The sequence below is a fragment of the Protobothrops mucrosquamatus genome, unplaced genomic scaffold, assembly GCF_001527695.2.
Source record: "Protobothrops mucrosquamatus isolate PMUCROS unplaced genomic scaffold, P.Mucros_1.0 scaffold1970, whole genome shotgun sequence".
Lineage (NCBI taxonomy): Eukaryota > Metazoa > Chordata > Lepidosauria > Squamata > Viperidae > Protobothrops > Protobothrops mucrosquamatus.
In genome coordinates this window covers 280,715-306,121 of record NW_015388087.1, presented here as the reverse complement: position 1 = coordinate 306,121, position 25,407 = coordinate 280,715, and the positions used below count along the sequence as shown (strand labels likewise).

Below are 25,407 nucleotides of genomic sequence, written 5' to 3'. Positions count from 1 at the left end.
TTTTATTTTATTTTATTTTATTTTATTTTATTTTATTTTATTTTATTTTATTTTATTTTATTTTATTTTATTTTATTTATTTTATTATTTTATTTTATTTTTGGTTAAGGCACCAGGCTACAAGCTACGAGACTATGAGTTCTAGTCCCACCTTGGCCATGAAAGCCAGTTGGGTGAATTTGGGTCAGTTACTCTCTCTCAGCCCAACCCACTTCACCGCATTGTTGTTGTGAGGAGAATATGAGGAAGAAGGCACATTTGCTGCCTTAAGTTACTTGTAAAAATAATAAAGGCAGGATAAAAATATATGAATAAATCTGTTTGAACACAGTATGATAGATAGGAGTTGCTGAGGCTTAACGAAGGACTTCATTAATCTGCTCTACTATTTGTGCCAGTAAGATGTGTATCTCTATACATGATTTTCATTGTGGTTTGTTCTGTTTGTAGTTCAGAGATGCAGGACAAGGAGGCCTTTGCAACCAAGCAATCATGCTGCTCACTGATGGAGCTATGGAAGATTATGAATACGTCTTTGAAAAATTCAACTGGCCTGATCGTAAGGTTAGCTTCCAAAGTGAAAAACAGAGAAGAGCATAGAAAATCAACTGGTCTGGTATGAATCATGAGCAGGGAACAAAACAATGAGTAGCATGGAGACGCTTAGGGTCCTAGCTAAAATTTTGCTTCAGATAATTTTGGACGGATCTTCCTAATTAATGAGATTGGTCTAGATTTAGTGATAGGTCACAATATTGATTTTTTATGTAGCAGAAGAACAAAAAAATAAATATTTAAATGAGTTTTAGACAAGTGCAATGGGAATGAAAGGTTCACAAGCTATTTTAAGAAACTGGTTAATGGTTTCTTGAATCAACAGTTGGTTGAGTTCACACATATGCTAAGTCAAAACTCATAAAAAATCACAGTAACTATCTCTGTAAAATAATGACAGCTGTTAGTTTGAAATTACATTTTAAAAAGGTTATGACAAATTGCATTTGACTCCTTCCTTTGGTTCACCTCTATTATTTTCCACAAACTCATAAAAGTAAAGACCTCTTCAAGTTGAGCTACATTCGTAGTAACTCCAGGGGTTTTTTTTTTCATGGAAGTCCTGTATCATTGTTTCTTTTCAGGATTTTTTAAAAAAATCCATTTAGCCCATCGCCCTGAGATTTCCTGCACCCTTCCCATCTAAGTACTAGCTAGATCTGACTTAGGTATTCCATGAATTCAAACTAAATTATTGCCACATACTCTTATTCCTATATTTACATAAGGACTGTCTTTTGGGGGGGGGGGTCTTTAGCTCTGAGATACAATGTGGCGGGACCTGAGAATTGCAGATGGGAGCCAGAATAAGATAAATAATGATCTTGTCTAGGGTTTTCTAAAATGAAAGATTAATAATGTAGAGTGCTGGTTGTTTTTAATATTACATTGTAATGTTTGCAATCTCATTTGACAGGTCCGTGTTTTTACATACCTTATTGGGAGGGAAGTCAGTTTCGCACAGAATGTGAAATGGATAGCTTGTAACAACAAAGGTAAATATATATATATTAAAGTTCATTTTAATCATCCTTTCTGCAAGACAGAAGCACTTGCCAATCATATATTTTTATATTATAGCAACTGTGATATGCAAATCTAATTTGAATTGCTAAAGTTCGTCTTTGTTCATCGTCTTATATCATTACGGATGAGGACACGCTTGGTAAACGGTGTCTAAAACTTCTTATACGTTAATCCTTTGCCTTAGTCCTCGTAAAACACCAACTTTCTTTTATATTTTCTTCGTTTTTTAATTGTCATTGGTAAAGTTAACCCGGAAAGGATTTAAAGGTTTATCACACGAACACATATTATACGGATAAATTACAAAGATGGTACAGGTAGTCCTTGACTTATAATCATTCATTTAGTGACTGTTCGAAGTTACAACAGTGCTGAAAAAAGTGACTTACAATCAGTCTTTGCACTTACAACCGTTGCAGTGTCCCGGCGGTCAGATAGTGAAAATTCATGGATTTATGTTGGTTGCAACATTTTAGGCTCATGTGTTCACCATTTGTAACCTTCCCAGCTGGCTTCTGACAAGCAAAGTTGATGGGAGAAGCTGGATTCTCTTAATGACCATCTGCTTCACCTAACAACCACCCTGATTCACTTAATAACCATGGCAAAAAGGTCATAAAATCAAGCACAACTCATTTAACAGCCTTCTATTCACTTGGCAATGGAGGTTCCAGTCCCAACTGTGGTCATAAATTGAGGACTACCTGCAAATAGAAACATGTAAAGTATGTTTAGAAAAGTTTCAGAAGGTTTGACGGTAGTGGTGATTTTGGTATAGTCGGTTGGTTTTTGTAAATGAAGGGTAAAACTTTATTTTTCCCCTAAAAATCAGTCAATGGCCAAAGGGCAGTTTCAAGGTGATTGAGATGATTTGATACTGCAAAAGAAATGATGTAGCTTTTGTAATATTATTGCAAAATACCTGTCTGTAGGGTCCCATGAATACTATACTTTTCTATCTGAGAGACAAAGACCTTGATTTCTCTAGATCTTTTTTGAGTATAAACTAATAAAAAATAATTGTCCTTTAATCCATTGCAAGCAATCATTCAAAATGTTAATTCCAGTGACTTCAGTTAGGTATTTATAACTTTGTTCACTTTTAAATGTAGCATTGCTTTTATTTTTTACATCAATTTCATATAGAAAACAGCCTTTTTTTAGTATGTCCAAGTCTAAGAACCTTTGAATGTTCTCTTCCTGGTTGAAGCCCTCATATGTTAGGCAAGTTTATGATGAAAATTGAATAGCATCAAAATCTGGTGAATACTTGAAGGTTCATCCTAATGGATTTTTCTAAGTGAACAGAAATTTTGGCCTTTTAGAACCTATTGGAAAATCTAGAACATTTAAGAAATGTCCCAAAACTAGATTTCAGTAGATACATATACAACCTAGGACAAATGGTCAGGATTCAATAAACTTTGGAACAAATGAGATGCAAACCTCAACTTAAACAAAATTAACTCTGTTGATGGTGATTTTTTTTCCATGTCAGGCTACTACACACAAATATCTACTTTGGCTGATGTGCAAGAGAATGTCATGGAATATTTGCATGTACTTAGTCGGCCAATGGTTATCAACCATGATCATGACATCATATGGACTGAGGCCTATATGGATAGTGCTGTAAGTATTTCATGAAAAGTTTCTAGTTGTCCAACTCTGAAGGTGTTAAGAGATAAGGGTCTTTTCAAATACTTGTTGCAATATGTATATCATTCAGAAGTGGATCACAGCAGCTGGATAGTGTTAAAATGTGCCTTCTAAAAGAGTTATCGTTTATCACACTTTCCACATGTTCCACCATAGTCCAGGAACTCAAAAGAAATCACAAGAGGCATAGCATGACTTAGTTAAAATCTCTGTCTCTGTAAACTCTGCAGAAGCACTTTATTAAAGGATTAGTCACCAGAAAAAAAAATTGTTTGAGCTCAAGAAATGGGTCACTGAGCCTGCAGCAGCAGCATACTGTAGCTTGTTTCCTATTTCACAGAAAGAATTAACTTACATTATGGGATCCCATATGTCTTAAATGACTAAGGCTAAAATCCAGAGGAAGAATTTGTTTGAGGAGGAAGACTGCTTCTCATAATGAGCAAGATTTTCTCTCTTTAGCAGTGAGACTGTTGAGAAAAATGAAGACTTTCCATTATATTTTTTTCAAGTTGAAATTCAGTACAATTTTACAGGTTTCTCATAGGAATGTCTATCATTTTGTATAAGGCTAAAGTTTCTCAAGTGCATTTATCCACTCCTAGCAATAAAGCCTGACCATCTAAGTGGCTACACCTACAGCCGTGTCTTAGGAAGTTAAACAAGTTGGCCCTTCTTAGGATTTCAATGGGAGACCACTGAGAAGCACCAGAACTATAGGTTAAACTGGGAAATTAAAAATAAATCCAGGAAGAGAGCAACAGTGAACCACTTTGTACTGTTCCCCAAGAAACTATAAAAATGGGCCCATTAAATAATAAGGAACCAAGTTCATCTCAAAGAAAAATTCTTGCCTGGTGGTTGCTACATATACATGGGTCTCTGTTGTACATTCAATGGTAAGGCAGAGCATCAACAATCTTGATACTGTTGTTAAAATCTCTGATTCTGGATGGAATATGGCTTTATGTGTTCCCAGTTACTTGCTGCTACTGTCCACAACCAGCTGAAGGGCTTACAAGAGCCAACAGTTAAAAAAGTTGGTCCCACCATACCATACCATGCCTTGGCCATCTCAGACATGAAGCTATTCTAAATTGATGAGAAGATATTTCTGAATTCAGAGATTAAAGCTGAACATTTCTTGGAACTAAGTTATAAAAGAAATCTCTTTTCCAATTTAGTTAAGATTATCAGCAGAATGACCTTATATTTATTTTATTGAGTGTTGATTCTTGACTGTTGCTACCTAAAAACTACTATTATATGTGATGCTTTTGCTTGTTCTTATGTTTTTCTCACTTGCATTGTTTGTGTTAGTTGTTGCATGTTTGTTTGGCTTATTCATCTATTCTGTCCTGTCCATTCATTATTGCCATCCACATTTCTCACTAGCTGCCACAATTCGAGGAGGTAACAACCTAGCTGTATTTTGTGAACATTAACAGTTTTTATGTGGATTGCCGTGTTGTATATTAGATTACTTTGTAGCTTAATTATACATCCAGATGATAATACAGTGGTGACTGAGCAATGCAGCATGGGAAAGACAGATAGCATAATTCTGGATGTATTTGAGTTGTGTTGTGTTGTGTCATGGAATAGTATTTCAGAGCATGGCTCATGGGCTGAAGGTGCCCTGTTTGAACTGTGGCTTAATCCTAGATTTATTTAATGGATTTGACTGCAACTTGGTGCTCACTTAAACTGAATTTTATGATACTTATTTCTTTCTAGACATGTGGATAATTATGCAGCTATAGTGCTACACCTTGAAGTAATTGTTAAGATTATACAATGTCCATAATGGGATTTTAACATTAGTAGAGATTCCCTCTGAATACTGAAATAGCAGTAACATAATTTGTTTGAGAGAATACAGAGGAAGTGTTTTCACAATTATACAGTAAATATTTAGTACCGCAACAGGATGGTCATCTACATTTTAGTTATTAAATATCCATACTCAACCTGTTAATAATGCCCACTGAGCTAATATTTAGAATGGCTAGCAGAAGATTAATTTGTGGAATTGAATATTATAAAATGTTGTGATAGATGATGCAACGGTGAAATTTAACATTCATGGAAGATAGTGCTATGTACAGCTATTAAGAATAATAGCAATATATTATTCCCAACAGAGGAAGGATTCCTCTCAATACTGGTTGCTTTCATGTGTAACTGGAATGATGCAGCTGCCTTCATGCCACTCAGGACTTTCCATAGGTATCTAGTTGGCTTTTATGCTGGATCTTTGGATTCATCTAATGAGACTTTGAAGCCCTCTATAGTGAAATGGGTGAAACTTTTATTGAGTTGACTAGAAGCCCTAGATAAATGGTTTTTTTCCTCTTCTGAAGCTGCAAAGCTGTCTCTCCCTCCCATCTCTCCATCTCTAGCTTGTGATGCCTTTGTTCATTTCACACAATTCACCTTTATTTCTTCCAACTTGTTGATGAACCATCTTCCATGTAAGCCCATGTCTCTTCTGGAATATATCCCTTATTTTCAACTTCAACCACAGCCCATTTGCATTTGATCCCTGAATATGAGTTTGAATGTTTATGTATGTAAGCACATTTACAATTTGTTATGTCTGGGTAAGTGAGTCACATGCTTAATTATATCTCTAACTATGCCATGTTAACCTGGATATGAAGAAGTGCAGTCACATGTTAAACTTTCTTTATGATCTTATCTACCTTGACTATGTGAAAGCATTGTCAAAGCATGTCTCAGCTTCATCTCTTACTCCTACATATCATATTCTTCTTGTCCTCTTGTATAGTTAGTATTTTTTAGTGCACACTTTTCATTGTGCTTTCCTACTATTTAATTCAAAGGATTTGTGCTTTTCCTGCCAATTACTCTTCCACCAACTAATCTGTTGCTCTTTTTCTATCTGGTAGCTTTTTGCCTCTCAAGCTCAAAGTCTTTTGCTTATGACAACAGTGGCTATGCCTGTCTTCAGCAAAAAAAATGAAACGGTAAGCATCATTTTCTAGGCAACCTCCACCTGGAGCAAGATAAGAGGATAGCTTGCAAAATTTCAACTTTGTTTGTTGGAGCTTGTAGAGAGTAAGGAACATGAGTAAGGAACATGAACTCCAAGGGTGGTGAGAAATAAAACATGTCTTAAGACCAGAACAGTTAGATAATTTTCAGATGTTTTAGTTTTCCTCTAGAGTTGATTTCTTGGTCTGGTCTACCTAGTGAGGTAAGTAGACCAGACTGACAGAGCTTTAGCAGATCTCCAGATGTTATTGTATTTCTTAAATGGAGTGTGTGTTACTACTTCTTAAAATCCTATAACCAGAGTATGCTAAATAAATAAAAACATGTTAAAGAGTATATTTATAAATAAGTCAAGTGGACAAACTATAGCCTGCATTCCCTGTATGGCCCTAACTGCCTTTTAGGGGCTCTCTAGGTGTCAAACTCAATTTCATTGAGGGCCGCATCAGCATTGCGGTTGCCCTTGGGGGGCCAGGTGGGTGTGGCCAGGGTGGGTGCGACCTACTGGGTGGGCATGGATGGAGTGGGTGTGGTCTACTGGGTGGGCATGGCCAGCTCTACATTGTTCACGTCAAGGGTGCCTATGGGGGCCTGGGCAGGAGTGGGACAGATCTGAGGGTCTCTGGCAGAAGGGGGTGGGACCGGGGCAAGCGCCAAGGCATGGTCCATTTCTTCATTCCTCACAAAGGGTGACACCTCCCCAGCATGCACCCAGGGGGCGGGGACGACACAGCAGGGGCTGGTTCCTCACTGTTTCCAGACGGCCTTGTGGAGCTAAGACTGAATGCGTTTCAGCATAGATGGCCACCACAAAACTGTACATTGGCTCCCGGCCAGCCTGGGCCAGGGCCAAGACAGCGGGGGCCATTCCCTCACTGTTTCCAGAATGGCTTCGCGGGCCACATGAAAGGACTTCGCGGGCCGCATCCGGCCCCCGGGCCTTGTATTTGACATGTCTGCTCTAGAGCTTCTAAAATCTTGCAAACAAAATTTGATAACAAAAGTTATGAAGAATGGTATGCAGTTATCCACCAATGTATATGTGAGATACAGTAACTTTTTTGTTGTTAAAAATATAATTTTAAAAAATAAAGAAACTAACATATCAAAACTAATGAAAGAACTATTTTCTTCGTTGGACAAATTAAGAAAAGGAATGTAATCTCCTTCTCTGTCTTCTTTTGAAATGATTAGTCTTATAGAATTTGTTATCTCTTTTTATTAGCATCTACACTACAGCTTAGAGAATGGAATATTTAACCAATTTCTGTTCCTTTTTTATCCTCCCATCCAAAATATTTTGTCCAATACAAATGATGAAAGTCAACATAGTGACAAAATGATGATATTGATTTTGGTACAAGGAGAAAGAGACAATACATTCCCACTTTTCATTTTCTATTTTTCAGAGATCCCATGGAATCCTTCTGGGTGTGGTAGGGTCTGATGTTCCACTGAGAGAGCTCCTAAAGTTAGCTCCACGATACAAAGTAAGAACTGAAATAATGAGAATTGTCTGATCTTTAAAAGTGCAACAGTCCCAAAGGAAATCTTCATTCTGGCATAATGGCAGAGAACTCCTTTGATCACTGTATGCTGCAAGAAGTAGAGATTCCCACTAGTTCAGAAAGATTAAGTTCACATTCCCAGATGTCTGCAGAGTACTGTACATGTATGCCTTTGAAACTCTCTGTTAATACTACTCCCTTTCAAAGGAAAGTCCCACCATCATATGAGCACAACTAAGAAAACATGTTCCTCGCAGCTTGTTATAAAGATTTGGTGCTCCTCTGAGAATCTTAAAAACATGGTATTGGGGGCCATCAATGTGTTCAGACTGATTTCACATTCTTATTTCTTGATCTGAGGAATCCTCAGAGCAAGGCATTGTGGAGGAGAGAAGCGATATTAGGATGGTAGTAGCTAGGGTCTGAACTGAAAAATGAATCTTTCTGAATACGTTGCTTGAGGTTCATGAATGAGCTGGCTCTGTTCAGTTCAAGGGGAAAAATATTCAGTAAGCAAATTTGGAAGAAATCCTTGCAGGGACTCACTGCCAATTAGACACAAGGATTTTGGCTTGATTAACAAATATTCTGATATATTGGTAGCTTCTTACGTTCCTTAACTCTCTTGATTCAGATTTTAACCTATGTTAAGACAGAAGAGCATCTGAGAACCCCATACACACTGTTGTGTATTTCTTAAAGGAGGAGCAATATAATTTGAGGGAGATGGGCGGTTTAGAAATATGAAATATAAAAAATAAATAAAATAAAAATTGAAGAGATATCTTGAAGGGTTAAGATTTTATACAAAATGTTCAAACTAAGAAATGATAGTGTGCATACTAGTCAATCAATGCACAGTTTTGTGGGACGGGTTCTGTAACTTTCCCTCTTGCAAAAAATATATATGAAATAAATACATCTAATTGTTTTAATGCATTTATTTCAAGCTGGGTATCCACGGATATGCCTTTCTAATTACTAACAATGGCTACATTCTGTCTCATCCCGACCTCCGGCCACTGGTAAGTACCTAAACAAGCCCTAGATTTTCTGGGATCTCTGTTTGGTTTGTGTCATTTTAGAACCTCCAGTTCATTGATGCACAGGGTCATCAGCTATCTAGATTTGTGCTATCCCACAATGACAGTAAGTGGCTGCTGTTGGATGGTTGTCTTTTTCTAATGGCAATTTTTGATTGTTAGTTTTCTTTTCCAATGAACCCAATATCTATTCAATATCTATTCAAACTCCTAAATGGCACCATTGAAGTATCAAATCAAAGGCCTACTGGGAACCTTTACATGCAGTGGATCCAATCGCATCAGCAAAAACATCACTGGTAACTCTGTGCCAATAGAATTGTCCTGGTGTCTAGGGAATTTGGACCTCAGGTAACTTTTGTAGGTAGGTAACGTTCCTCACCTACATGATTAAATTTTAATTTTATGTCACTTTGACTTAAATGTCAAGGCTCCCAATGCAGCTATCTAATTATGTTGGCTGGTTGAATACTTCATTTTCTCCGAGGTACCTTTTAATTGCATACTTATTCTGCCCAAAATGTGAGATTTAAAGATCTCCTCCAGAACTTTCTTCACTTTTTATATTTTCTCTTGATTTATATTTTCTTTGCTTTCATTACAAGCATAGAATAAATATCCCCTTTAGAAAAAGAACACAAATTATACAATAAATGCCAAGCTGGTTAGATTAATTATATGCTTACAGTGTTGAAATTTATATCTGATTTAAAACAGGAAAGTATATATCATTCCTGTATTATTGCTCTGCTTCTTGCCGCTGCTATTGTTTTTGATTTGGGCTATTGGAAACATAATTTGTACAAATAAAATTTGCTAGGCCTGTACAGGTAGTCTTCAATTTACAACCACAATTAAGACTGGAATTTTGGTTGTTAAGCGATTTGGTTGTTAAAAAAGTCATTAAATGACCAGGTCTGATTTTATGATGATTTTTGTTGGATTATTAAGTGAATCACATGGCTGTTAAGCAAATCCAGCTTCCCCAATTGATTTTGTTTGGAAGATTACTATTGTGATCATGTGATTCAGGCCAAGCACCTGAATTAATAATAATAATAATAATGATAAAGTTGGAAGGGACCTTGGAGGTCATCTAGTCCAACCCCCTGTTCAGGCAGGAAACCCTATACCATTTTGGACAAATGGCTGTCCAGTTTCTTCTTTAAAACTTCCAGTGTTGGCGCATTCACTGCTTCTTAGAATCAGTTGACCAGTGGGATGGTGCAATAATTGTAATTTCAAGAACAGGTCATAAGTCACTTTTTCCTAGACTGTTGTAACTTTGAATCATGAGTAAATGAATGGTCATAAGTAGAGGACTACCTGTGTCAGAAAAAGTCTTATCTTCCATTCCTAATGATGCCATGAGGACTAGAGTTATTTTGCTTTCTGTAATAGCAAAACTCTGGAAGATGTTGAAGACAACTTCATTTTTGCCCAGGGGGCAAAATGAATGGAAGAGCACAACAACTGCACTTCCCTTGCTCAACAATAATAATACCTAGAACTTCGTTCAACAATAGATACTAACATTGTATAATCAGCTGGGAGGGGGGAGTCTTTCCTTGAGAAAAAAAGTATATCTTCCTAACTTGTCTGTCCTTTTTTTACTATTCCAGTACAAAGAAGGGAAAAAACTGAAGCCCAAACCTAATTACAACAGTGTTGATCTTTCTGAAGTAGAATGGGAAGATGTCAATGAAACTGTAAGTGCCTAATTGGGGGGGGGGGGGTTGTGCTCATTACCATGGCCAATTTATTCATAAAGTTCCTAGCAAATCACAGGAATATTGACAAATTGTCTATTGACAATGGGCAATATGCAACAAAATAAGTACAAGCTGAAGATGATGCAAGTAATCTATGAAAGGTAGAGCAAAAATATACACATATAGAAGAGCATCCTTGTATCAATCTGTTGTAGCCAATTGTTCATACTTCTCAGTATGAACAAATCTCCCAGTTCTAATCCAACACATTAGTCTTGGCAGTTGCTTCCCTGAATCAGTACAGTCAATTACAGGCTTACAGCCCAACCTGTATATTATTTAGCTATACATAAAGGGGTGAAATATCTATACTTAAATTGTCACTGCATGCCAGCGGTCCTGAGCCAGCTAAAAATTCTAATGAAATCTGGTTCTTTTCTGCAGTTACGAACAGCAATGATCAATGGAGAAACTGGTTATTTGTCCATGGATGTGAAAGTGCCCATGGATAAAGGAGTGAGTATTTATAAGTTTGTGTTTAAAAATTGTAGATTAAAAACCATGCAATTTGGAAAAGTAAACATTTCAAAAGGTTAAATGTGTGAAACTATCCTAAAATCCCCAAAGCACATCAATATAATTAGATTAGCTTCATCGGATACATGACAATAGCAGGAGACTTAGAAGACTGAAATCATAAAGGCTGTTTCAGAAATATAAAGCTTAGCCATACCTTTATTCTCTCTTCATCTCTAACAAGAACACAGAGTTTCCCTAGGAGGCAGAGAAAATATGTAAACAAGAGAACAATATCCATTTTAGTCATAGCTGTCATCAACAGAGGCTTAAATTATCAGTAGCTGCTGCAGAAACATATGATGAATTAAAATCCAGTGGTATTTGAAGACTGTAGATTCAGGAATGGAAATGTTTCCTAAAATTCTGGAGACTTGTGTACTAATAAATCTTGTCCAGGTGTGCATATCAAGAGTTCAGGGCAGAGGTGTCCACAAAGGGTCAAACAAATCAATATAGGTGCTGCAATTGTACAATCAAAGCCCCACCCCCCTTTTAGTGTACATTAAAAGGAGAGGCTTCAATACCCCCCGTTCTGTTCTGTTCTGTACAAATTGAAATGTTTTATACCTTTCTATTAATGCATTTAGGCATCATGACATTTCCTAAATTAAATATGTCATTATTAAATGCCATATGACAGTGATGACAAACCTTTTAGAGACCGAGTGCCCAAACAGCAACCCAAAACCCACTTATTTATCACAAAGTGCCATCAGCATTGTGGTGCCCTCCAGGGGGGGCAGGGAGGCACCACTGAGTGCCGCCTCTGGCACACAAAAACCAGTGGCGCAAAAATGGAGCATTGTGCTGCAAGGCACAAAAATGGCCACCACCGTGCCGTGGGGTGCAGATACAAGGCACTGTACCACGCAAGAACGGGGCAGGGCTAGTGAGTATCACGCGGGCACTAGCTCTGCCCCATTTGCAGCGTGTGCGTGCTCGCAGCCCTGTGCACGCATGCATGCATGTAAAATGCTTCTCCCTCCCTTTTCTTCCAGTCCACCAATCGACAATGGTTGGTGACCTCTGCTCTACCACCTCTACTCAAACTTGCTAGTCAGCCACTTCGCCTCCTTTGTGCTGGGTGGGGCTCCTGTTCCGGGTGGCAGTGGCGGCCTGCTGCTGGCAGTGGTGGCGCTGAGGGCTCTGAGTGGCGCCTCTGGCACGCGTGCCATAGGTTCGCCACCACTGCCATATGACATTTATTGGCCCCTTATTAGCTCTCCCTTACCTACCTTCGGGTCTTTTACTCTTTTGTCATTATTGCTCCTTCATCTCATTATGACTTGAGTTTTCAATCATTGTTTTTTTCCCACCTGCATCTCTTAAACTGGAGGCACATATTTTTTCTTCTAGAGAGTTGGAAAGTTTTCCATGGAGTCTATAACATGCATGCACTGAGATGATTTGCTTGGCCAGCTGCCCCCTTAAGTTAAATAAATGCATAGAGGTTTTGAAAGGATAGAAAATCCTCCAAAGTCTGTGTAACTAGAAAAAAGAGTTGAAGAAATATATGTCAGTACTCTTAAAAAGTAGTATTAGTTTTTCTCTCTTGCCGCACTAACCTTTTTTAACTTCTTCATGCTCTGCTTTTTGATTCATCTAAATTTCACATCCTCCCTGGAATTGATTAGTTAAGTTTATATTCTTCCCCATTTCCAACTGTACTGAAAATTATTTTAAAGGTTAGCAAAGCAGGGTTCCGTGGAGACATTTTATTCACTCCTGTTAATATTACATCACCTCCTGCCCCCAAATACTTAAAACTATTTGACATTTCTCTAATCTTGTAAGTTTTCAGGCAATACAAAGTGCCTCCTTGACTGAATTAATTAACATTAAGACTGGGTTTTTTAAAAAATGGATCAGGTTTCAGCGTGAAGCTAAATGCATGACATAGTTCACCAATTCCCCTCAATATTCAGGCAAAAACTATACTGAAGGAGAAAAAGTACTATGAGGAAATTCTGCTCCATGAAGAATGCCTGTGTGTGTAAAATAGGCACCTTAGTACAGCCTAAAAATAAATGTAAATCTATTGTGATTTTCTTGGTGTTCTTTGAATCCAAAATGTTGACTCCATAGGTATGTTTGTGTAGTTTTCTTGGCAGCATTACCACTGCCTTGGAATTTTTTTTTCCATTTTCCCTTCAGTTTTCCACCCTATCCTAGAGACTCTTGATTTCTGAGTGGTCTCCAATCCATGTCCCAGCTGGACCTGGTCCTGGTTAGCTTTTTTCCAGATCAGCCAAATTGGTTAGATGTTGACACTTGCTGTGTGACCTTGTGGTACCTAAAAATCATAAAATCAAATGTTAACAGCAATAGAAAAGCAGGAGGGCTTGGGACCCCTGGAGGGAATATTATGGGGTTCATTTAAGCCAAGCTATTTCCTCTCCAGCAACACAGAAAATGGGGGAACCACTCAACATTATATGGCAACCCACACAGATTTCTTTCTTTCTTTCTTTCTTTTTTTGAGAGCGTCAGGCTGGCCATGCTTGGCTAATTAAATAAGCTAGCTGAGATATTTTTGAAATACTCAGCTGGCAGCCAGCTCACGTAACTGCCTGCAGGATCAATCTGCCTTTCCAAAGCATGAACAATTTAGCCTCAACTCCTTTGATGCCTGCTGTCATTGTACTAGATGGGGTTTCTGGGATGTTGAGGATTGGTGTTTAACCAGCAAAAGGGAAGGATGATATTTAGGTGAAGGAGGAAAAAAAAAGCAGCCCACGTGACTGCAGCCACAAGGACTGAGATGGTTATCCTATCCCTTGTCACCTTCTCTGTCACACTTCCATCTCAAGCCTATCTGTCATTTCACGTAGCCCAGCTGCAGAGCATTGATCTGTGTAACGTATTTCAAGGACACTAAAGCAGGGGTAGAACAGCCTTGAAGGCTGTGGCCAGTCTCTTTTTTTCCAATTCCATCTGATTCTCTGATAAGAAGTGCATTGCTCATCAAGTCATGTATCAAGGTATACAAAGAAACAGTGCTAAGACCGTATTATTTACCACAGCTCATCCTACTTAGCAAGATTTCTTTGGTATCGTGGGTGTGAATTCACAAAATGGCCAGTGTGCTGTGCAAAGATGTTAGAATGTTAGTTGATGCAAGCAAAATGGAGACCCCATCTCCCATTTTGTTGGCATCCTTCACACTCCCACCCACCACCCCAATTTAAAAAAAAACTCACCCTAGAGGAGGGGTGTCAAACTGCCAGCTCATAGCAGAGGGCAATGCCCTCATGACCTCTTATATTTTCTTACAAAAAAAGATTAATCTACCAGACCAACGTGCTGGTTTTATCCTTTAAAGCGCTTCATGGCATGGGACCAGGGTACAGATAGTCTTCAAGTTACGATCACAACTGAGCCCAAAATTGATGTTGCTAAGTGAAATATTTGTTAAACGAGTTTTGCCCCATTTTACGACATTTCTTGCCACAGTTGTTAAGTGAATCATTGCATTTGTTAAGTTAGTAACATGGTTGTTAAAGTGAATCTGGCTTCCCCGTTGACTTTGCTTGTCAGAAAGTCGCAAAAGCTGATCACATGACCTCAGGACATCGCAACCGTCATAAATATATGTACCAGTTGCCAAGCGTCCAAGTTTTGATCATGTGACCATGGGGATGCTGCAGCAGTCATAAGTGTGAAAGATGGTCTTAAGACACTTTTTCAAGTGTGTTGTAACTTTGAATGGTCACTAAATGAATTGTTGTAAGTCAAGGACGACCTGTATTTGAGGGACCATCTTTCATCAGCTTGCCCCATCAGGTTTTGCAAAGAAGGCATGGTCCAGATGCCATCAGCCAGGTATTTACATTTGCTAGTTCCCAGGCAACACGCTTACTCTGCTGTGGTATCCCCCTTATGGAACAGCCTTTCCCCCAAAAATTCTTCTTTCCTGCTTCCTTTTCTCCAAAGGAGAGGTTTGTCTTGTTGAAAGGAATGGTGAGTGTAGGTCATAATAGCTATAGAAGGCTTGGCACTGCCTCATTTCAGGATGAAAGTCAAATGATCCATGCTTCTATATCAGTGGTGGCGAACCTATGGCACGGGTGCCAGAGGCGGCACTCAGAGCCCTCTCTGTGGGCACGCACACCATCGTCCCAGTCCTAGGCCTTCAGCTGGGTTTTATAAAACCTTTTCGCTTTAGGCCTCCGCCGCCGTGTGCAAAAAAAAAGGTTCAATCAATCAGTCAATTTCAATTTCTCACGGGAAAAGAAAATCTTGCAAAGTTGAAATTGATTGATTGAACTTTTTAGTCCCACCCAGTCTGCCGTTACCACCGCAGCCACGCCCACCCAATGGGCTACACCCACCCGGCACCCGACGATGCATAAGTGGGTTTTGGGTTGCAGTTTGGGCACTCGGTCTCTAAAAGGTTCGCCATCACTGTTCTATATGATCTAATATCCCAAGTATTTCCAGTATTCCTCATCCTTCCCAACTATGAATATTTGTAGTCTATCTTTTCCTCTTCAGATTCTCATTCTCACAGGTTCTCATTCTGAACCTCTATAGCAGGAGTGTCAAACTGCCAGCCCATGGGCTGGATGCGTCATGCTGAAACCGCGCCCACCCCAGCATCGGCAATAGGGAAAAAGTCACGATACATCATGACACGTCACGTGACATGGCGAGTTTGACACCCCTACTCTATAGTGATTTTGTTGCCTTCCTGTCTTGATCCAATTTATCTGGGCCTGATGTCACAGAGATCTTGGACCAGCCTATCAACTTATTTCTACCAGTGGACTGTTTATAGGAACATTGGGAGAAATTGTCAGGTTCATTCATGTTTTGAGGCCCATAAACAATTTTATACCACATTAAGTTATTATTGTGGACTTTCAGACAATACCCTCCTAATGTAGATAATGAGCAATCTCTGCAGATGGTAGGCTGATAAAACGTACAGATTATTACACACTGATATATTATGAAAAGGTATGTACAGACAATTAAAGAGATGTTGTATTATTCATATTCACTATAAAAGACATGAATCTTAAGTAACAGTACAACATAAAGTCAATTTATTGTACAGCTTGTTTGTTGTACTCGTTGTACTACAAGACCTCATAAAAACAGAAGTAGAAACGTCTCCATTTTTTTTTTCCTCACCATCTCACACCAACAACAGAATTTTTTTTTTAAACATTACAGCCTCTTCTGGTAAGTTTATGCATCACTTAAAACCCAATTAACCATACTTTTTTCTTCTTCAGTCTACTCAGGTTTATATAATTAAAATCCATCCAATTAATTGATAAAGTCTGCAGTCCCCTGCACATTTACTTAGGACTGGATCTACCAAACTGAGTGTGTCTTAATTCCCAGTAGATAAAATGCTACAATGTAAGATTTATTTAATTGGGAGACTGCCCTAATCACGAGATTCTTAATATATGATGGCCTAGTTTCAGCACTCATTTGATGATGTACAACAAAATTAAGCCTTTCTTTTTACATGCCAACTTTGTAACAAGAAGGAGCAGGACTCTCTTTAAGCGAGTAAGCAGATGTGAAAGACAAACTACGTTTCTTCTCTAGTTGCATTATTCTCTCTCTGCATGTGTCTGTGTGTCTGTATGTGTAAGGTGTATGTTTTCTCTGCAGTTACAGTTTAGCATTCCTGATATTTTTTTCTTTTCTTTTTTCTCAGAAAAGGATTCTGTTCCTCACTAATGACTATTTCTTCACTCATATTAGCCGCACTCCATTTAGGTGAGTGAGCAGATTCTACAGAGGGAGATCAAATTAAATGTTTTGCATTACTATTCAGATGGCCTTAGGTAACAAAAAGATTATTCCACCCAGGATCCTACAGAGTCAATTCAATTCAGTTGGTCAACCTTCATCAACCTGATGCCATCAAAATAATTTGAGATTATAAGGTCCAAAATTCCCAACTGGCATGGCCAGCGATCCTGTTGGCTGGAAAACTTGGGAACTATAGTCCAGTTATACTTTTTATATTATTTTTGTAATCCAATTATCCAATTATACCTGGATGGTACCAGGATGTCAAAAGAAATAACATATGCATTAGGCTGGATACAGTTGGCTTTTTTAGAAAAATAGCAACACGTAAGAGAGAGAAAGGAAGAAAGAATGAGAATTTGACTTCTGGAGCCATAGGAATGGCTCTGACAAAGGAATAATCTACAAAGCTTTTGGAGGCCCTGTTTCTTTATGGAAGTCCTGTAGAGAAAAAGATGGATTAACTCCCCCAGATTAAGTCCCCCACTTCACTCACTTAGTGAATCCATTTTTCATACCTGTAGAAATAGAACCAAATTCATCAAGAGAATTTCAAGATGCTGTAGATGTTGAAGATCCAAAAAAACCTCAGTTGTTATACCTGTCAATTAAAAGTCTGAGTTTTCAGAATTCATAGTGGAGGAAAAAGGGAAGGATGATGGGGTTCTGGGTACAATTCAAGGTGTTGGTTATCACTTTAAAAGCCCTTTGTGTCACAGGCCAGGTTATTTGGGAGACCACCTATCACCCAGGGTTGCTGCCCATCTAAAAAGCTCAGACAAAATAGGTACAGTTCGGTTCCTTTCAATCAAACAATGCCCGCTATCAGAACCTAGGAGGCATCTTTCCTCTGCAGTAATAAACCCCACCAAAATTTGTCTAACTCCTCTAAGGTCATTCCAGAAATCTTTAAAAACACAATTGTTCTCTCATTGCTTCAAATAGGGACCTATTAGCATTTTGTTACGAGGATTAATGCTGTTTGGATGCTCTAATTTTCCATTTTATTGTTTTGCTGTTTTAAATTGTAAGTTGGCTGGGAATTCTGTGATTTCAGTGTTAATGCATCTGGTTAATGGGGCACCATAGCTCAGCAGTTAAAAATGCTGAACTTGTCAGCTGGGTTCAAGAGCTGAGCTCTGCGCAATGGGGTGAGATCTCATTATTTCCACGGAGCAGTTCAAGAGCATGCAAACGCGAGTAGATAAATAGGTGCCACTTTGATAGGAAGTTATCACCATTCCACAAGCCTTTGGCATAGAGCAGTGTTTCTCAACCTGGGCAACTTTAAGATGGATGGACTCCCATCTTAAAGTTGCCCAGGTTGAGAAACACTAGCATAGAGCCATGCTGGTCACATGACCACGGAAATTGTCTTCATACAATGCTGGCTCCCTCAGCCATGAAACGAAGATGAGCACTGTGGTCGAGAGTTGAATAGACTGACAGGGAAACCTTTATCTTTTTAATGCCACACCAATGAAGGCTGAGATAGACTTTCATAATATTCTGTTTTATTTCCTTATTGTCCCCCACTCCCCCACCCCAACTCACAGCTTGGGAATCGTTCTGTCACGAGGATATGGTGAATACATGCTGCTTGGGGACACTTCAGTGGAAGAAGGTTGGTGATATGGCACAGTTTTGTAAAAGTCTTGTGTGAGAACTATTGGAGAACACTTTCTTGTACCCTAGCTAGGTTTTAATAGTGTTTTTATTTGGCTACCCTCTCCATCTCTCTTTAGGTATTTATTTGCTAACCTGATAGAGTAGAAAATTATTATTAAAAATCTGAACTCAGCTTCCTACATATTTAAAGAAGAAAAGTACTAATAAAATTAGTACTAATAAAATTTAAAAAATGAAAATATGGCAACATACTAATTTATCACCCCTGAAACCCAAATATTTCTTGGAAAGGCTCCCACTGTGTGTTTATGAAGTTTTTACAATTCCCTTTTCTCAGTGTTGTGTATCATATCCAGTCCTAATGTCAAATGGAGGTGCCGAGGTCTGTGATATCCAACAGTCAGATTCATTTGCCACTTTAATTGGTTTTATCTATGAGGCAAAGTACAGGATGCCTCAATCCCTTTATAGAGTAATCTTTTTATCAAAAAAAAGCAGCCTTTGCTGTTTCTGAGTAGACTGAAGTAATGGGACAGTTCTTCCCATTTTACTGAACTTCATTCCCACTATATGACATCTGTTATAATTTAAGTATTGGAATTTGGAATCCTCATATCTATGTTGCGTCTAAATCAAAATTGTAAATTGTATTTCTCTCTCTCTCTCTCTCTCTCTCTCTCTCTCTCTCTCTCTCTCTCTCTCTCTCTCTCTCTCTCTCTCTCTCTGTGTGTGTGTGTGTGTGTGTATGTACAACATAAGATATCCAATCAGATAATTCCTCCTCGCCACCCAAACAAAATTCTTGGTGTATATATTCCCATTACACAATGTCTTAACCATCACCCTCATTTCTGTTATCCTACAGAGACTGAACCCTCATTCAATGCAAATGGAAATTTCTTGTGGAAAACTTTGAGTGTTAAGCATGTTTGCCACAAAGAAGGAATCACGGTCATAACAATGCCATAACCTTTTCATTTCAGGTTTGCATGACCTGCTGCAGCCAGATTTGACCTTAGCCAATGAGTGGTAAGATATTTTTTTCTGATCATTCATGTCTGGGAAAGATGAACACTTTGTTTTGGGTCCTTGCAACTGAGGCCTTGAGAAAATGTTTGTGTAGAAGCTAAATAACCTCAGCTAAATTTTTATCAATTAAAATATATGAAATACACCAGAGAAAGGAATTTTGCCCAAGGATGTGGCGAAACACTGTCTCCCAGAACAATTGACGCTGCCTTAAACCTGTGCTTGAGTTAGGTGCAAGGCTGGTTCACATCTTCATGCCTGTTCATTTGGGCTGTGTAACCCTTTGGATTCTGTTCTGTTCTGAACTGCACCAAAATGCAATTGCCACTGCTTAAAGCAAATATGTCTTTTCCCTGGATTATGCTACAAAGGGTGGTCACGGAATCCTAGAATAGACACAACTAATTTAAAGAGTTACCAATGGGTGTTATTGTACATGAGTGACTCTATGCTTTTTGAAGCATCATTTGCTTTCAGATTCAAAGCACAGCACAAGTGTTCACATCCCTGGGTAATATTAATCAGATGTAAAAAGTTACCCTACCATTTTTTATTATTATTTATATATCAGAACCCGGTAATCCTAGGGCCTAAATAAATTTATTACCCTTTTTTTTCTTTAAAGTCAGGACAATAGGGAATCAAAAAAGAAGTCAAGATGAGACTGAATCCTCAGTATTTTGCATATGTACTATGCATGTGCACCACATATGAAGGATGTATTTTGATCCTGGATGCCCCATGTGACTGTCTTCTGGATTAGAGCATTTTGTTTTCTTACATTCTTATTGGGATAAGAGAGTAATTCAAACAATTGCCCATATTGGAATATGATAAGATCAATGGGCTAACTATAGTTTCCCTAAGCTGTTTCCTGTTCACTTGTTTAACTTCTCTCTATAATGATAGTGAAAAGGTATATTTTATGCTTAGTCTTATGTGTGTCAGGATAGACCCTGAAAGGAGAATATGTACCAACACTCTCTCATTCTTTCTTTCTCCTTCCCCCAGGATTTATTGTGTTACAGATATTGATCCAGCTCACAGGAAACTAAGTCAGTTGGAGGCTGTAATCCGTTTTATTACAGCAGAAGAAGCTGACCTTGAATGTGAGTATGGAACATATAGCTATTAATCAGTGTTCTTCTGAACCACTTTGCCTAAACTGTTAGGAACAGTTTTGTGAAAATACCAAATTGGTTCATCCAAATACAATTCCACAATGGCCATATTCCAGGACAGGGGTAGGCAACTTTGGCTCTTTTATGACTCATGGACTTCAACTCCCAGAATTCCTGGCTCAGGAATTCTGGGAGTTGAAGTCCATGAGTCATAAAAGAGCCAAGGTTGCCTACCCATGTTCCAGGATATTACAATAGGGCTTAATGAAGTTCTTTGCTTAAAAGCGTTGATATAAACTCCTCCATCATCTTTTGAGGCACTTTGTCCCAATGTTTCACAATCCAAATTACTAAGAATTTCTAAATCCTGTTTCCTGAATTGTCTCCTATTCTCTGAGACAGAAAAACACTAAAATTGCTCCAACAACTATGTGACATCTTTTCAAATAACTGATAGTGACGATCATATCCCTTTTTAATTATTTTTTCTACAGGATAAACATGTACAGTATATAATCAGCATGTTGCTTAATCATCTTTCATTATGGCTCTTCCTTGATTTTCAAATTACTTGCAAATTAGAATTAGCAACTTCACACTTCCAGATTAGAGGTTGTGGTGTAATGAGTGCAGGAAAATGGGGCTGTTTTCCACATCTGATTTCGCTCTGCTGGGGACCCTTAAAAGGGTCTAAAGTCGCCCTGGAGAGGTGATGAAGAAGAAGGGGACCCTCGGTGCAGCAGCCCTTCCATTTGATCCGAGGAAGCCCTTCAAACCGGCAGAAGAAAGACTGGATGCATTTATGTGGCCAACCAGAAGCCACCAACAACCCAAGATAAGCACTAACTAGCAACTTCTGAACAACACAATGGAACTGGGTAAGAATGAAGCTCTCTTTATAACTTTAAAACTTTTTCCTGGAAAAAAGCACTCCCAAAGCAAAGAATCCCCAGATGATAGAGAGAAGGGGAATTTCCACCCCATTCTCTCAGGAAAAGAGAAGCGGCGAATAACTTTCTTTGGATGGAATTAGAGAAAACTACAAGATTAATTTGGATTTAATACAGAGACATAGCTTTGACAAATTTGGGGACTAAGAGTATTTTTAAGACTTTATATTCGAAAAGATATTTGGAAAATTGGTGAAATAGGTTTGGATTTAAAAGCTGGAAGATGGATGTAAACGAAATCTAGTGGTGAACCTTGGCATTACAATTTATTATGCTTAAAGGAAATTTGGCACAAAGCCCGGACATATATAAGGCTCTTTGTTGTTCCTGGAAACTTTCACTTTTGTATAGAGCAGCTGGGAAAAGGGAAAAAAATCTTTGGGCTGTTTTGTCTGTATGAAGGAGACATAAACCATTCTAAATTGGCCAGCCTGGGGTACAAATATTGACTGACTTTTTGTTTCAATAATTATCAAGAAATATTAAGAAACAGTGGGAAAGTTGCTTCTGGACTATTTCTTTTTGGAAGAAACATGGAAATCAACAAGAAAATGTAAATGGACTTCAGAAAGAAATTATTTCCATGTTGAAATTAATTCAAGAAACAATTGTTTTAAATTATGGGGAGACTAAAAATAATTTAAATAACATAAATGAACAACTTTCCAACTCAAACTTACAAGCAAAAAACGTTCAGAAAATGACCATAAAGAATAAACTAGCAACTCAGAAACCAAAAGAAAAAATAGAGGAAATTGACATAAAGATAGAGGATTCGAAAGAAGAAACCAGTAGACAGGCACAGATAAATAAAAATTTGGAAGACCCAGATATAACACCGGAAATGGGAAAGATATTTTACTTTTCAAGACTTCTGATCATATTTGAGGACAAGGAAGAAAAATTGATAGAATGGATGACAGAGCTGTCAGGAAAAATGCTGAAAACTGGGGAACAAGAAACTAAAAGAGAAACTGAAGGAGAAAGAAAATGGAGGCTGTTTAACAAATATAAATGAATTAAGTGTTTTTACGAAAACCCGTTAATTAAATTGTCTTTTTTATTCAAAATAATATATACAGAAACAGAGGAAGAAATACTTGGTGACTTAAATGTACTGACTTGTAAAATTATTTGGCAAAGGAAGAAAGCTAGAGTAAAATTGAAGAAAATAGAGGTCCTGACTAATTAGATGAGATATTATACCATCTAATGGATGTTTAAATATGATTAAAAGAATAGACAATTGTTAGAAATAAAAGGACCATTGTAAAATAGAAGGATGTGATTTGTAACTAGGATAACATAATTTTCTATAAGATGGGAAATATGAAAATACTAAGAGAGTCAGTATAAGGAAAGCTTTTAGTTACCCAAATGTAATTAATTATGAGAAAAATGATAATTGATAAAGTTATTTTGAATATTGATGGGAAATTAAAATTAAAAAAAGAGAGAAAAAACAGGATATGGATTGAATAAGGGAACTCTGCAAATACGTTTGAGATATGTTTTAGCTAGACAAGATATTATAAACTGATATTATTGACATTATGTATAACATTAGAAACATGTGATGAAGATGTTTATATTTACTTGTATAGGTATTAATAGCAGTAAGAATTATACTTGTATAGTGGGGGGAAATGATTATTATTGGAAGAAGAGAGGGTGAGGGAAAAACTGGATGGTGTAGTATTGGATTTTGAGTGAAAGTTAATATATACCATTGAATGATAAAGGAACCCAGACACCGAGTTGTTTATTAAGTACTTATGATTGTAAAACTTGAAATTAATAAAATATCTACAAAAAAAGAATTAGCAACTTCGACTCAATTCAATTCATGTTATACCTGGCAGATGACAACATTTACCTTTCATCATTCAATTCCTTATATGACTTGGTCCATCAGATCATACTGTCTGTCCTTGTAACTAAAACTGTACTGTTGAATATCATTGCTGAATAGTTAGAAACTTCAGGTGTGGTATATCTCCCATCTGATTATTAATGTAAACCTTTCTAAACTCACATTTCCCATGGTCACTGTTTCTTTGATCTCCTTGATTCAATTTGCCTACAAAACTACTTTTTCAGGCTTTGCTCCAGTCAGCATAGTTGGTCTCTGACCTAGAGAAGTATATCATGTGTCATTCCCAAACCAGCAAAGTTATTTATTGGGATGAAATTTCAGGGAGAATTATACTAATATATTGTTTAAGGCTTCATTCATTTTTCCATGTGAAAGTTCAGCTCCTGATAATTTCATGGAGCAAATGAAGAAAGGAGGGGGGTGGGGGTGGAATGGATGGATGAATTTAAAACAAGATCCAAATTGAAATTCTAGAAACAGATTTATTGTTATTGCAATTCAAGATTTTTTCTGATGGCTTCAGCCTTAAACCTCAGGAATATACTTTGGATGGACGGGGATGTTCAAAGAGTTTCAGTTTTCAGGGCCTCCATACAAGACCATCCATTGCTGGGGTGACAATAACATCACTGTGGCAGCTGAAACTGGGTGATTGAAAGCCTCACTTCTTTTTAACTCATGCTGCATGCATAGCACACATGTAAAATGAAGCAGGGCTTCTGCCACCTGGTTATAGTTTAATGTCATTGATCCCCTTGTCCTGTTTCCCAAGATTCTAAATCAGTGGTTCTCTTGGACACCCAGCCCTGGGGTAAACCCCAGCTAGCTGGTAAAGTACCCCCAGCGGTTCGTTCCGACAGGCGGTAAAAAAAACAGGCGGTAAAAAGGGGGAAAAGGCCGCCCACGGAATGGAGGGAACCCGACCCGGTCGACCACCAGCCGGACGAGGCAGAGACGGCGAACGGTCGATGCGGAGCCCCGGCGCAGGGGGTGGAACCATGCATGCGCGGCGCTCCCGGGCAGGGAAAGTCCTCGACTTATGACCGGTTTAGTCCTCGACTTACGACCAGTTTAGTCCTCGACTTACGACTGGTTTAGTCCTCGACTTACGACCGGTTGGGGTCACGGCATTAAAAAGGTTGAGAACCACTGTTCTAAATGTATAGCTAAACACATAAATCAAATCCCCATCCTTATGTTCTCTATAGGCTTTGGATTTCAACTCCAATGTTTGTGTGGTTGATTGCCTTTCTTTCTTACCATTCTTTCTCATATCTAGGTGATGAAGAGTTGGTTCAACAGGTTCTCTTCGATGCCGTAGTTACAGCACCTATGGAAGCCTATTGGACGACTTTGGCCCTCACCATGTCCAAGTAAATACACACTTCTTGAGCTAAGAGAGGTTTTGAAACAATCCACCTTTAGACTGCTGCAATGGACTCTACCTGTACCTGTCCAGAAATAGTGTTCAAAAAGTTCATTTGAAACAAAATCAATGATCAACAGCAGCTTGGTTTTTACCTATATTGTACAAATTATCACCTTTGGCCATTGGGACCTTCCCACAGTCTTCATTTCTTTGAAGAGACATGTCCTGGATCCCACTGCCATTTGGGTACAGATCTGGCTTTATCCAGAATTGCTGAGAATTGAACTTGTGATCTTGCCTAGAAAGTGTGTTGATTACTGTAAAATACAACCCCCCGACTTCAAATCCTACAGCACAAAAGAAGTTCAGCCAGCTTTTCAATGATTTCTGCTCTCACTTGCTTATACAACTCTCATTTTTATTCTGCAACAGTGAAACTGAAGATGGCGTGCAGATGGCCTTCATGGGAACTCGAGCTGGTCTCATGAGGAATACCCTTTATGTAGGAACTGAAAAACTGTCTAACAAGTGAGTCTTTTGGATATGTATTTTTGAGAT

At 38.2% G+C, this 25,407-nt stretch overlaps 1 protein-coding gene across 1 annotated transcript in view; it reads left to right on the top strand.

Annotated features, from left to right (window-relative positions):
- CACNA2D4 (calcium voltage-gated channel auxiliary subunit alpha2delta 4) overlaps positions 1-25,407 on the top strand; it is a 132,212-nt gene that overhangs the window by 2,596 nt on the left and 104,209 nt on the right. Inside the window, exons 2-15 of the mRNA XM_029285629.1 lie at positions 451-564; positions 1,472-1,550; positions 3,080-3,213; positions 6,153-6,230; positions 7,668-7,748; positions 8,717-8,791; positions 10,432-10,518; positions 10,966-11,037; positions 16,778-16,839; positions 18,432-18,499; positions 19,488-19,533; positions 20,545-20,642; positions 24,760-24,853; positions 25,282-25,377. Coding sequence (XP_029141462.1) covers positions 451-564; positions 1,472-1,550; positions 3,080-3,213; positions 6,153-6,230; positions 7,668-7,748; positions 8,717-8,791; positions 10,432-10,518; positions 10,966-11,037; positions 16,778-16,839; positions 18,432-18,499; positions 19,488-19,533; positions 20,545-20,642; positions 24,760-24,853; positions 25,282-25,377 — 1,184 coding nt within the window. The remainder of the gene's footprint in view (positions 1-450; positions 565-1,471; positions 1,551-3,079; positions 3,214-6,152; positions 6,231-7,667; positions 7,749-8,716; positions 8,792-10,431; positions 10,519-10,965; positions 11,038-16,777; positions 16,840-18,431; positions 18,500-19,487; positions 19,534-20,544; positions 20,643-24,759; positions 24,854-25,281; positions 25,378-25,407) is intronic.